The sequence below is a fragment of the Lepidochelys kempii genome, chromosome 9 (genome assembly GCF_965140285.1).
Source record: "Lepidochelys kempii isolate rLepKem1 chromosome 9, rLepKem1.hap1, whole genome shotgun sequence".
Taxonomy (NCBI): Eukaryota; Metazoa; Chordata; order Testudines; family Cheloniidae; genus Lepidochelys; species Lepidochelys kempii.
In genome coordinates, this window is record NC_136388.1 from 91,642,424 (window position 1) to 91,656,980 (window position 14,557).

Below are 14,557 nucleotides of genomic sequence, written 5' to 3' on the forward strand. Positions count from 1 at the left end.
CTGTTTTTTTAATTTTTTTTTTTTTAATTCTCAGTTCATACAAAAATAGTCATTAGGTTTTCCATCAAAAAACTTAAGTAAACCTTTCTGTATTCAAGTACATTGGGACATCAGCTTAACATGCCTCATTGGGCCCTTCTAATACAGATCTGGGTCTGATTTTCAGAGGTGCTGTGTACAGGCCATTCCCAGTATAATTAAATGGGGTAGTGGGTGCTCAGTATTTTGAAAACCAGGGCTATATTTGCATGATTCTTCCACATCGGTGGAGCCTGTTTGGTTAGTTCATAGTACAACCTTGCCCTTAATGTGTAGTTTTTGAAGGAGGATGTACATTTTGCTAAAAAGGTAGATTCAGGCCCTAATGACAGCTGTCCTAAAATCCAAATACAAAAAGCAAATGTTCTTAGACCACCATTAAATAGCAGCACAGGACACTAATATGCACAGTCCTCCCTGTCAAGCAACTCCTCTGTACTTTTTGCCCAAAGCATTCAAATTTCAGTGGTCACACCCCACTCTGAACACACTTGTCTGTAACATATCTCCATCTGTGCCTTTAGATTGCAGGTCCTCTGATGAAGGGACCTGGTATGTCTGGCAACCATCTTCCACTGTGTACTACTAGATAAACTATTCCCCTCTCTTGTTAAACATTGTGCTCCTAACACTGTCCCTCTACAGTGAGGTGGCATGGATGGAACTGGAGGTCAGAATTTAATTCCATTTGATTTAGAAAGTTATCCCCCCCGCCGGTACATTTGACCTTGATTTAAGGCTCTAACCCCAGGGCAGATTAGAGGGACAACAACTTGAAAGACACAATTTTCTGTCTATTTTACAGTTACTATTATCTACTTCTAACACTCAAGTACTGTAACAGAGAAGTTAATGGAAAATGTCCCATCTCTCTCCCCTGACCATGTTCAGTCTGGTTTTCAAGTCAATTTAAACAGCTTCAAGTTTGAATGAAAAGCCACCCTAGTAACTGGAAAAGCAAAAGCACCTGTTTTACTTTTTTTAAAAAAACCAAGCATTTCAGAAAGTTTAGAACATACTATTTAAAAGTGTGCTTTAACAGCCATTAGAGCTTCCTGAAGTGATGCACTTTCAAAAAATTCAAGGTGATAGCACCTAAATGTAACAAAAGCCACAGGGAAAAATGTTATGTTCATTCCCCCCATACTATTTATCAGTACAGAAACAAACCGTGAGACGTATCATTACTACTACTGTCAAAACAAACCTGAAGCATGGAAGTTTATCTATTGCAAGACCCTTACAAAAGCAATTCAGTTTTGTATCATCCCAAAGCATGATATATCCTAGGACTTTTCAGGATGGTATTATGGTTTGGAATAGCTAGTAATGCATACTGCAAGATTGTGACCAACTGTGGCAACTCAGAAGACTGAGTGTAGCTAAAACCAGGTGTTAACTGTGCACTTCTTGGTAGCATCAGCAGTCAGCTATTCTGTTTGCTCAGATGACTTTGAGCTATTTGATTTACATTGAATTAATAGGCACCAACTTCCACATGGAGTTACGGATACATTGCTGCACTTAGTTATACCAATTGAACAGCGAAGGTAGTATTCCAGCTCCTGAAGGGTACCCACCAGCCCAGTGTGTGTGTATTGTGAGTCATGCATTTCTAGGAACTATAATTTCCTTCCAGCAGAAGGATCTTGGAATAGGAGAGGGGGTAGGGGAAGTGTACCTACTTTTTTGGTGATGCACACCTATTGGAACTTTTAGTTCTAACTTGCTTCCATGAAAGAGAAACCACTTTAACACTTCTTCCTCTGCATTAAATGCAAGCACTAAGTATTTGTCTACACTGAAAATGCTAGCGGCACAGGTGCAGTGCTTCAGCATAGATGTTCCCTCTGCCGCTAGGAGGCTTCTCCTGTCACGGGTAGGGAATTCCCCCTTGGCGTGAGCTTGTAGCTACCTCAACAGAATTCCTCCATCAGCCTAGCACTGTCTACGGTAGGGGTCAGGTTGAACTAGCTACATTGCTCAACAGTGTGTGTGGGGGGAAATCCACACTTCCAAGCAATGTTGTTGTTTCAACCTGTTTAGCATAGACCAGGTCTTAGTCACAATTCATCACTACAAGAGATGAGTGATCCAATTGTAATTGGGATTATTTAAAAGTGGTAAACGTTTGAGATTCAACCACTTGCAGTGTCTAGGAAATGCTTTATAGAACTATTTCAATTAACACAGCATTTTATCAGTCGTCCGGAGTGATATTTTAGTCACATCACAAGCCTTATAAACTGTCAACAACTGTAGACCTGTAATTTAGTTTGCGCACACAATGCAAACAGCCTGTAGCTAGGTAGTTTATCATAACTCATTGTACTCTTGTAAACGTGCCACCTATGGTCATTTAGAAGTTTCACCACAATTAATGCAAAAATTCCACCTCTCTAGTTGTGAGCTACACTCTGCTCTCCTCTGTGGACAGAGCAAAGAAGGAACACAGATAGCAGGTAGCGAGGGGATGCTAGTTTTATTCTTTCAAAAAAAATTACACATTTTTGGTGCTCAGAATAGTAGCACTAGCTCAATTAAGTAGTTACTCTTCTCTTTTATGAAGGATATTAAAATATCCCCAGTGTGGAATGGTTCAGAGAGTCGTGTGCCAGGGGACACAATGGGTCTAGGTATTCACAGAGGGGTAATTACAGAACCTCAACCCACCTCCCCGGATCCGATTCACACATGTAGTTAAAGAAAGGCAAGTGTATTGGGTGCCTGTGCCACCACTTCTAGGTCAGCAGAGAAGTTAGGCGAGTGTCTAGTATTTCTTCTGCCAACAAGCAGAATGCTAGAAAAAACCACAAGTCTGAAACAGTTTAACACAGGACAAAAAAGGCACATTTTAATATGTACAGCAATGCATTTGGGCTATAAATGTACCCAACACAACTGGAAAAAAAAAATCCAATTTAACGTATGCTTTTATAATTGTTCAATGGAATCAGCCTCATTCCTAGCCACCTACCTTTCTGCATCTCTGAATGCTGCTATATACACACACACACACAATTAGTCATGAATGTTCATTTAGGCTCCCATGTTCAAGTAATAAAATTCAAACTTGCATAGCATCTTATGCTACTCAGCCATAAACAGGTAAGATTGCATATTAGCTTGAGTAGCCATCTCTTTCAATTCAGCCAGTTTTAGCTAGCCACCATTTTTATCCTTGAGACAGAATGTTTCCTAAGTTACCCACCCTGAGGGATGCCACAAACTTCAAAATGAACTTTTTGCTGTTAAGGTACTCTTCAACCAGAAATTTAGAATGTTGTCAAGAACAGTTTTAAAAACGTAATACTGTTTATTTTGCTTCAAAAAACATTTCAGCATTCTAAACATACAAAAAAAAACCAACGTAACGATGCAAATTTGTTTAAGTACAGAGTGTTTTTGAACGTCAGTTGCTGCACTTGCTCTTCACTCCATTGACAATGAAGAGAGGTCTACAGTTTCAGTTTAAAAAACTACCGCACTTAACTAAAAAAACCCATACACTTCTCATGCCAGCTGAACCCCCTTCCACAACTAAGAATGGCAGCAGAATGCTAATTTCACTATATACAGAAAGACAACTTTAAGCTAAATGGACGCCCACTGTAGTGTAAATAGATCTACCCTCACAGTGCATGCTTTGGGCCATGGCACCCTATGGAAGGTACAGCCTTCCAAAGTAATCACCCTTCCCTCAAGGCATCACAACTCTAAGCATGTACCACAAGAATTTGTCTAGTTTTTACAAACTATAGATATGTACAGTTTATAACCCAGGATTTGCTAGCCAATAACCATATAGTAACACCACCTTACAAATTAAAAAAATGCTTGAAACATTTTTAAATGCTTTGTTACACCAACAGCAAAGTGCACAGAGTGAGGAGAACACTAGAGCGCCTTTTCATTTTAAAAATGTTTGGAAATATGTACAACTTTGATACAGTTTCAGGGTGCTCACTACACCCATGGCCACTTCATGTAAACCAGTTACAATTTCTAGAGCACTTTTAGAAACTACAAGGTGATCAGAATCCAAATTTTGTAATTAAGCCTAATGAGGGCAACAGCACCATCTCAAATAAGAGGTGCTTCATTTATGGTGTTTCCCCTACTCTATGGTATTCACATCAGACAAATATTGTACAGTTTTATTCATCATCCTCATCTTCTTCATCCTCTTCTTCATCATCCTCATCCTCTTCATCTTCTTCCTCTACCTTTTTCCGAGCAGCTTTGGCTGCTGCACCCTTTGCACCATCAAACTTTCCTTTAGACTTGTAGTCTGCAACATCCTGCAACGTCAAGAGGATGTCTTAATTTGCTCTAAGCAATAAATGTACAAGTGATCTATGCAATAGTAGAAATGTAGAGATACTAGCTTTCAGCAGCCTTCTCCCCAAGGGAAAGGCTGCTGGAGCAACAGTCTATGGGCTTGTGGATACCAAAGTGTACCTGAGTAGTCTAAGCATTAGGTTTGCATCCTGGGTTCATAATTTAGAATTTCTTTTAAAAGACATTCACATGTTACAGATGTTCATGTAATTTTATAGTGCTATTACAAAAAAAAAAAATAGATTTCTTCAGCAAAGCCAAAACACTACACTTCAGAAGGGGAGGCAACGGGGACTGCTATCTGTGTATCCCAGGGAGCAAGAGACTTGCCTGAAGTTTCCCAAAGGGTAAGTTCAGTCATTATATGGAAGTTTAAGTGTACTATACATGTATCCAGCATACATCTCATTGCTAACCAGTCTCTAGATGTTACAGAAGCCTTATAAACATGCCCCCTGTGTAATATGGATCTCTTCATTAAAACAAATTGTTTATGCCCACATCAGCTCTAATGTTACTAAGACACTCAAGCTACAACCTAGCCTTACCTTTTCATATTTCTCCTTCAGTTTAGCTGCCTTATTATTGTAAGGCTGCTTTTCACCATCACTGAGGTTGTTCCACATTTCACCAAGTTTCTTTGCTACATCCCCAATAGATATGCCAGGATTTGTGGATTTGATCTTGGGACGGAATTCTGAACAGAACAGGAAGAAGCCAGACCTTGGAGAAAAGTTTCATATTAAAATGAGCATCTCAGAATCTGAAACTGAAGATTAGAAGTAGGCAAGACTTCCAGCTCTTTCAGCCATCAATCCACCCAAATGATTCACAGGACTGGAGACCATCAACAGCTAGTGTTTCTGAGTAAGGGGAAGATTTGTTTAAAAACTAGTGAGACATTATATAATAAATTAGTGAAAAAAGTGTTTAAAATCTTGCACATTTTTCCATTTGCATTATTTGAGGCAGAGTGTTTTAGGTGCCAATTTGTCACTTCCTTTCTATTACTTCAGATTTAGTTGATAGAAGACATGAGTTTTGCAACTGTCCAGCTATTTTAGTCACGTTTAGTGCTCCGCAAGTTGAGGATTTCAGCTGTCAGAGCTTATAAATGGCTACTAATAAACCTATTCCATGTTATCACGATTCTCATAATGATTGTGTGTTAAATTTTCATCTAGAGAAAGCTACAACTGCAACAGCTAACTTTGAGTTGAGCTATTCATATGTAACAGTACTGTGAGAAAGTTACTTACGGTGGCCGTTTTGGGGCATTAGGATCCTTCTTCTTCTTGCCACCCTTAGCTGGTCCATAATCCTTCATTTCCCTGTCATATCGTACCTTGTCGGCTTTTGCCATTTCATCAAATTTGGACTTCTCTTTGCCTGACATGGTCTGAAAGAAGATACACAGCAGATGAGCACTCAAGTTAGTGAGTTTCCCTTTTCAAGTTGGAGGTGCGTGCTTATGGTGTCTTCACTTGTCCTTCACCTTGGAAGACAAGGGTTCACATCTAAGCTCACTGTCACAAGCGGCAGTCTCAGCAAAGGCCAATAACTGAATTGGCCTAAAGCCTCCTCCTTCTACAGTTAGCCTATTAAAATAGCAGGAGGTGGCCTCTTGGTAGAGGTGTGCAGGAAAAAGAAAGAAAGTATGTATGGTGGAGAGAGAGCCTAAGTTTCCAATGCAGTCTGAACTTTCCCGATCCCTAGAAATCGGAGACAAAAATTAAGACTGGGATGTGGGTTGAAAAGAAAGTTAATCCCTGATTTAAACAAGTGTCACAAGAAGTTACATTCTAGAAAGACAGCTGTCACTTCAAGAAAGTAATGAATTAAAATACCTTCCACCTTTCTGAGCACTTCTTGGAAAACTCTGCAAAGTTGACTGGAACCTCTGGGTTCTTCTTCTTATGTTCTTCACGGCATGTCTGCACAAAGAAGGCATAAGCAGACATCTTGCCCTTAGGCTTCTTCGGGTCACCTTTAGCCATCTTGACTCTAAGGAGGAGAAAAAGATAAATCACAAATATAAACTGTTGTATTAAGTAACCACTCAGGTTGAATATGGACAGAACTATGTGGTGCTGCCTCAAGAGCTGGGTCACAGATTTAAGTAGTATGTCAGAAAGTTACTTTAGGAGAGCTAGAGTTCACATGTAAGTAGCTGTCACTCAACAGGAAAGGTTCCACTGATTTTCCCCTTGTATAAATACAACAGTTTTGGTTACAAAGGTGTGCAAATAAGGGCCAGTTTTAAACATAATATCACCTGCCAAGCTCAGCAAGACTAGAAGGATTTGCTTTTTCTCCACCAAGTGACATGGTCAGTGCAAGGATGCGATTAACAAGTTACCAACACTAACTTTTGGGTGGTGTTCTTAAAAAAAAAAAAAACTATAATAATAAAAAAAATTATTTCCCCAGCCTCCTGCAGTAATATTTTTCATTTGCAGCCTTTTAAGAGTTTGAAATTTTAATTTTTATTGGACTAATATTAATATTTAATTGTGTATCCTAATCCCACATGTGCAATAAAAGTGAATTTCCAGAATCATTCCCACCCCCCCATTCTGTAAGCTGCTGACAGACATACATTTTCATCCCCTCCAAACACTTTAAAAAAAAAAGTGTGGGGGGGGGGGGGGGGAAGAGGAGAGAGAAATTCCCGTTTGGGTCACATATTAAGAGGCTGCAAATCTGTTTGCAAAGTTTCAGATTAAAAGGCAGGGGTGTTTTCTGTTTTCACTCCCCCTCCTTTGCTTCCCGCCATCTTCCACCCCCCCTTTGCCAAGGTCAGAGCAAAACTTGAGGGAGAACCCCCTTTTTGCATATTGCCCAGGGCAAGGGGCATTTGCGGCTGCTGTGAATGGGGCCAGTGCAGCCTGGATGTGCCCAGCTCAGCAGCGCGCTCCTTTGCCTGAGACTCCAGTGGAAGGAGGGAGAGAGGGAAAAAAAAAAAAAAAAAAAAAAAAAAAGACAGGTCACCAAGACACCAATAATTCATCTTCCATTTTGTGAAATGCTTCTTCATGAAAGAAAGTGCCCCTGAAATGAGCCCCTGTGCTGGCCTGGGGGGTGGCCCCGGGCGGGGGGCACAGCCTGGCAGGGCTGGGGCAGAGCGTGGGGCTCTCGCCCGTGCCATAGGAGTATCTATAGCCTTGGTGCTAGGCAGGGATATAGAGAAGTGGTTGCTGTTCTCCTCGCCCATAGCCGGCTCCATTCGCTAAAATGGCTTCTCTAAGGCAGTGAGGCTGCTATGCCTAACAAAGCCGCACACCCCCCTCTGCCCAACTAACGCCTCTCCGCGGGGGCTCCCGGGCCCCCAGCGCCCCCCCAACGACCCCTCTCCCTAGAAAAACCTCCGCTCGGTCCTGCCAGGGGGGGCTGGGGGCCGTGGGGGCTGGGGCAAGGGCAGGAGAGGGAGTTAAAGCGCCACCCCCCCCCTCCTCCCATGTCCCTGCCTAGCGCAATACTCTGTATAACAAAGACTCCCGTGCAGCCATTACAGCCCAGGCTGCGCTCAGCCGCGCCGAGGGGGAAAAGTGCAAAAAGCCCCCAACCGACCCCCAGCCACCCCGCCAAGCACAAGGGGGGATAGGGGGAAAGGAACCGGGGCGAAAGCGAAAGGTCTGGGCGCTCTGCGGGGCTCCTGAGCGGAGATTTCCCCCGCCTAGAGCCCCCCTCCCGATCGCGGTGCTGCTTACACGTCTTTCTTCCTTAGCCGGAGCTCTCAAGCGCCAGCCATATTAATGCCCACAGCAGAGGGAAAGCGGCGCGAGGAAGAGGCGGCTTGGGGCTTCAGCCAGGGCACCGGGGCACCAAACCCACCTCCCTGGGCAGGGGAAGAGGAGCGGGAAGGGAAGCGAATGAATCGGGGGAGCTGGGCTAGCGGGATCGCGAGTAAAAAACGGCTTCGCCGCGGCGCACGGGCGCAGCGCGCAGGGTTTATCCCTGTCAGATGCTACAGCGACAGCCATATTAATGCAGAGCAGACAGCGGGCTCAGCACTGCGCACGGCCGGCAACTTCCATCGCCGCCAGCCACCCGGGCCAGCGGCAGAGACGCGCCGCGCATTTCCCACCCCAGTCACTTTAGGAGAAAGAGGAGGGGAGGGGGAAAAAAAAATCCCTGCCGGGCCGGGCGGGCGGGCGAGCCCAGAGTTCGCCCCGGTGCAGTCACCGCACCAGCCCCATCGCTCCGGGCAGCGCGACCCGGGGGAAACGCTCCACACTTCGCGCGCCCGAGCGGGATACTCCGCGGAGTGCGGGCGCCCCGCGGGAGGGGGGGGGATCCGGGAGAGAAGACGGGATTTGGGGGCGGCGGGAGGGTGCTGCGCCCCTCTCCCCGGTACTTCCCCTGCACAGCTGGAGCTGCACCCAGGAGCATTTCTTGCCGTGGGAGCGGAGAGACGGGGGAAGGGGGAAAAGTTTTTTAATAAAGCAGGGGAGTGGGGAAAGCCCGCGGAGAGGGAAGGGAGAGAGAAAAGGCAGCGGAGGAGGAAGAGAAAAGGGGGATCGGGCGCGGGGGGGAGGGGCGAGGGCAGCCGCCCCCCGAAAAGTTGCCCGGCGGAGCGGCGGCGGAGCCGAACGTACCTGTATTGTTCGCTAGTCTGGGCAGTAGCTGGAGCGCAGGGCACGACGCTGGGCTCAGCACTGCTCGGGCTCAGCCTCGCGTTGGCTGCCTCCGAGAGCGGCCTGATTGGCTGCCGGGCTCCGCCGTTTAAAACAACCTCCTCGCCCCGCCATTGGCGGGCAAGCTCATGAATATGTATCGAGGCCGGGCACCGATTGGCCGGCGCCGGCCCGGGTCATTCATTCAAAAGAACACCCGCCTGGGGAAGAGGAGCCGGGCGCTGGGCAGCTGGGGAAAAGTTTACAGCGTGAGCTGGGGCTGCTGCCCGGGACAGCCCGGCCTGCCGGCGCCCGCTGCCCCAGCGCCACACTTCTGCATCGGCCCCATCTGCGGGACCATGGGCTCTGCTCCGCGCTCCTGTGCGCCCAGCCCCGCTCCGCTTAGCCGGCATCTGCCCGCAAGTCCAGGGGCTGTCTAAAGCCTCCGGCCTGCGACCGGCTGCCTTCGGTGCATGTGTCAAACTCCAGCCGCAGGGTCAGGGCAGTGCCAGGCAGCGTAAAAACCGGAGCTGGCGGGCCTGGGGCGGGGGAATCCGCTCCCCTGTTAACTACGGGGAAACCCAGCGTGGTTTCAAATAAATAATACTCACGTTGTGTGCTCAGGAAAAATGACTCCAAATCCCACGTCCTGCCAACCGCGCTTTCGGGGCATTCTCTGCACAGAAGACTTGCCTTGAATGAGTCCGCTTCCCCTCCCTGCACAAAGTCTGAGATTGCTGCGTTCTGGGGGAATCGATGCGGAGCGGAGCAAAAGCGAGGCCTGGAAAGACAAGAGTTTGCAGTGGCAACATTCCGTGCGAAAGGAAACGGGGCTTTCAGTTGTAGTGAGATCTTTACCCGCCACTGGGATGAGTGAAATCCAGCAACTGGTGGGTTTAACAGCTGGGAGGAGCTCATTCTTTATTTTGACACGATATACATTTTATACACGGAGCATACAGTTGAAAATGAGATTGGACCGGAGAGAAAAGCAGAAGGCGGGGGATCCTAAATGCAGAAAGAAAGAATTCAAAGGAGGAGAAAGATTCAAAAAAGAAGATGAGAGAAACGAAGAGAAGAGGAAATAGGAACCAGAGGTAGGAGCTGACAGAAATAAAAGAATATGATAGGGGAGAGAAGAGAGCAGAAAAAGCATTTCAGGGGACAGGATGGAAACAACTGGCCTTTAATAGCCATTTATTGGTAATTTCTGCCCCAAACCAGTAAAGGCCTGATTGTGATTTCAATGAGTATTTGCAGAATAATTAGTTACTACCCACTGTAAACAGTAACAGAACTCAGAGTAGCAGCTGGTGTAGTCCGTATTCGCAAAAAGAAAAGGAGGACTTGTGGCACCTTAGAGACTATCAAATTTATTTGAGCATAAGCTTTCGTGAGCTACAGCTCACTTCATCGGATGCTGAAATCTTTTCTTTTTAGTAACAGAACTGGGGGTCTGGAATCAACTCTGATGGCATTTGTTATAAATAATAGAGAAAAGAACTAAACAAGAAAAAACTCTGAGTTTCATCTAAATTATTCATATAAACTGCACCAAAAACAAAAAATACAAAGAATCCAAGAACTAGACCTGCTTCTGCAGTTTGGTCTGTATAAAATATTCTGGGATTTAGCTTTTATTAGTGGAGCATGTTGTATTTTATGAAACCTGTAGACAGCACCTTCCAGCTGAGCAATCTTAACACAGCTCTGTGACTCAGACAGGAAAAGTCCCTCCCTTTTGGATCACCTGAAAGAGAATTTTCCTACAGAGCATCTGCCAAATGGTTAAACTGGGTACTAGTGGCCTACCGCAGGTTGGCTGGGTGAGAAAACAGATCTGTTATTTTAAGGCTGGCGTGGTATGACTCAGAAACCACTACATACAGTACACTCAGAGTGGTTTTTTGTGAGCAACAAAATAAAAATAATGATGGGATAGATGGGTGGTCTTTAGGAATGGCCCTGTTTCCCCACTCTTTCCCCAACATCCCCTTTTAAAGATACTATAGAATCTCAGAGTTACGAACACCAGAGTTAGGAACTGACCGGTCAACCACACCCCTCATTTGGACCTGGAAGTACACAATTAGGCAGCAGCAGAGACAAAAAAAGGAAATACAGTATAGTACTGTGTTAAAAGTAAACTACCAAAAAAATAAAGGGAAAGTTTTTTTTTATAAACAAAGATTTGACAAGATAAGGAAAATTCCTGTGTTTCATTTAAATTAAGATAGTTAGAAGCAGCATTTTTCTTCTACATAGTAAAGTTTCAATTCTGTCAGTGTTCAGCCCTAATCTTTTGAAAGAATAACCATAATGTTTCGTTCAGAGTTACAAACAACCTCTCTTTTTGAGGTGGTTGTAACTCTGAGGTTCTACTGTAGTTTAACTGGTGTTTTAAGGAAGGACAATAGAAATCAGAGAATTTTAGCAAAACCTACACAGAATTTCTCCCCAAAGCTGCTAAGTTCCATTCAAGATTTTGGCCAAAATTCTGCTTTGATTTCTCATTCATTTTTGGCTTTAATTGGCCCCTGCCCTGTTTCTGTATTTTAAAACCAAAGGGCATAAGTCAAGGGAAAGGGATCCATTCATAAATGTTAATGAGGCTACTCAAGTGACCATTATTTTGGAGAAACCTCACAATATAAGGCAAACAACACTACCACAGCAGAATCCCTTTCTAGCTGACAACACGATAAGCAACACTTTCACCTATTGTTAAGGATAGTTACTGGTATCTCAAAACATTTTAAGAATTCAGTCTTGGTGATGACAACATGACGCTGTGGGATTTGTGTTTTGAATTTTCATGCCGCGCTTTATTCCCTTTCTCACTGCCAAGGCCAGTACAGGCTGGGAGCACTATGGAGGCAGCATGAGGAGGCCTTGCTGGGAGGGCACGACTAACGTCTCTGACATGACCTCTATAGCCAAGCGAGGAGCAGCACTGATGGTCTCCAAAGAGCCCATCCCATGCCAAGGAAAGTCACCACCAGGGAAGAATCAGAGGCAAGCAAGTGTGTCCTAAAGGCTCTGGGAAAACAGACATGACTCTACTAGCATTGACAACAAAAGAGTTGGCATTTAGGGTATGTCTTCACTGCACAGGTAACCAGGGTGACTGGTACATGGGTCTCAGCACCTGGGATAGGCTAACCCAGGTGAGACTATTCTGTATCCTCACTGTTTCTGCATTTGCACATGTAGTCTCTGGGCATATATCCCATGGTTCTTTGTGGTAAAACGCTATACGATTCTTTCCCAGCCAGTTATGTCAACTTCAGGAGACTTTGAGGGAATTGTGGGAAGGCCTGAGGGGACTATCAACATTCAAGTTATTTAGCCTGCATCCTTACTTCACATTGAGCAGATTCCAGCCCAAGTGAAAGTGTAGCTTGGGCTCCAACCTATACCCGCCCTGGTTAGGTAAACTAGCCCAGGGTTAAAGCACCTACAAACTCAATTAAAAGGACTTCCTGTGGTGGTAGGATGGTGGTAAGGGGGATTTGGGCTAACACTCAGTTTAACTGTGCAGTGAAAACATATTTAAGAGTAGGAGGTTCAAAGACGCAGCTTTGTGTAACTCTGGTCCTGTGGAGCAGAATTAGGCCAAACCTGAGGACTTTTGAAACTCCCACCCTGAACTGTTAACTTTTTTTGATTCCTTCAGAGTGCAGAGTGATGCAGAAGTACTTGGAAACAGCCTTTAACAATAGCAGCAAATGAAGTGTTCATTGACCCTGTTCATTTCAATAGCACATTAACTCAAAAATTCAGTTACGGCAGTTTAGGGTGGGATTTTTCAAAAGCACTCAGCTCTGGCCGAACTGGGCTCCGGTGGAAGTCAATGGACTCCTGGGTTAACATGCTAGTGAGATGAATTGAAACAATTAACACATCTCTTGCTGCTGCTGTTTAATGCTGATTATAGATAACCCAGTATCACTTCACCTAAAGAAGTGATACTGAGTTACCTACTGAGTACTGAAGAAGCATCTGAAGTAGGGTTTTTACCCACAAAAGCTTGTGCTCAAATAAATCTGTTAGTCTTTAAGGTGCCACTGGACTCCTTGTTGTTTTTATGGGTAACCCAGTATCACTTCACACTTTGAAGCTTTCTTTGCAACTTCAGTGCCTTAAAACTTATTTTTTTAAATTGAAAGCTCAAATTGTGTAGAAAACAGAATTCCAAAGATCTATATACAGGCCTTAATTTCTTGCAATATGTGGAAATTCCACATACACTGATTTGGTGTCTGTGGTTTTGAGACTGAATTCCAACCCAAGAAACTATAGTATCTCAGCCAGTGAGACTATTTCCACTTTAACCTGTAAAACAAAAGAGTTATCCTAAATACATGCTGAAAACAGAAAATGCAATTTGCAATGGTATTTGAAGAGCATGCCTGTCCCTGCAAGTTCAGAGAGCCAGAGGTTACTATGATCCTAATTTAACTCTATGGGAAACTTAATATTGCACCAATTAAATATTAGTCCAGCTGAATAGATAACCCTGAGTACCCTATTCTGATAGTTTTAGCAGTGACTGCAGGTCCCAATATATAAACACCTCCGCATTACCCCCATTGGCACTCAGAAGTAATTATTGTCAAATGAATTTAACTGGGGGGTGGAAAGGAATATATATTTTAAATAAATACTTAATCAATAGACAGATTAGGCAGCAGTTCAAACCCTTCCTCCAGCATAAACAGGGGGGAGGGAGAGAGATAAACAGAAGCTGACACTTATCTTTATATATAGGTATAGGTTGAATTCACCATCAGTTTTTCTCTGCCACTTTCTCTCTAGTTGTGTCTGATTTTTCCTTTGCTCTTTATTTAGCTCAGTTTCACACCCCCACCATGGTTCTTCATCCATATACATTGTCCTACTCTGTCCTCCCCTCCCTCTTCCTCAAGCAGGTCGTTCTGCTGTGACTATTTCTTTCAGATTTCTTATGTCCCACTATCCAGTTCCACCTGCCACTTCCAGCAGTCATTGGAAGCTTCTGGTTCCAATATTCCATCCCTTCTTTTTATGGGACATTATCTAAAACATTCTGGACCAAAATTCTAGGCTGGTGGAAATGGATGAAACTCCATTGAAGTCAGTAGAGTTGTGCCCACTGACACTAGCAGAGAACTTGTCTCTCAGTTTGGTGTATGACCAAAATAGAGAAGAAAAGAACCATGTAACACAAATTAAATAATCTAAAAAAATCCATGCCATTTTTTACTGCTTTAAATAATATGTAGACCCTTTTAAAAAAAAAAAAGGAGGATATGACCAGCAGAAATAACCTTTGCAATTTCCCAGAGACTTATATTATGTGAGGATCCAGTCCTAATGCATGTCTAAAAGAGAAAACTAAAATATCAAGGTTTCCAAGCACTTTAATTTAATCCAGACCATATTCAGTTTTAATAATAGTCATTATGATCCAGCTACTACGCCAGATCAAGGTTCATAGCATTCCATATTGCAAGGAAATACATTGGTATCCTCTTGTCTGTACCCTATAGTATATTTCTTTCTGTAAATTGTCTCAACGG

General features: G+C 44.1%; 1 protein-coding gene across 1 annotated transcript; it reads right to left on the reverse strand.

The window, feature by feature from the left end:
- Window positions 1–2,866: 2,866 nt before the first annotated feature.
- Window positions 2,867–9,085, reverse strand: HMGB3 (high mobility group box 3). Its single transcript, XM_073358349.2, has 5 exons — window positions 8,979–9,085; window positions 6,228–6,384; window positions 5,640–5,779; window positions 4,929–5,103; window positions 2,867–4,340 (listed from the first exon to the last, which is right to left on the reverse strand). Exons 2-5 carry the CDS (start codon window positions 6,375–6,377, stop codon window positions 4,197–4,199), a joined length of 609 nt encoding a protein of 202 aa, XP_073214450.1. The 5' UTR covers window positions 6,378–6,384; window positions 8,979–9,085; the 3' UTR covers window positions 2,867–4,196.
- Window positions 9,086–14,557: the final 5,472 nt, after the last annotated feature.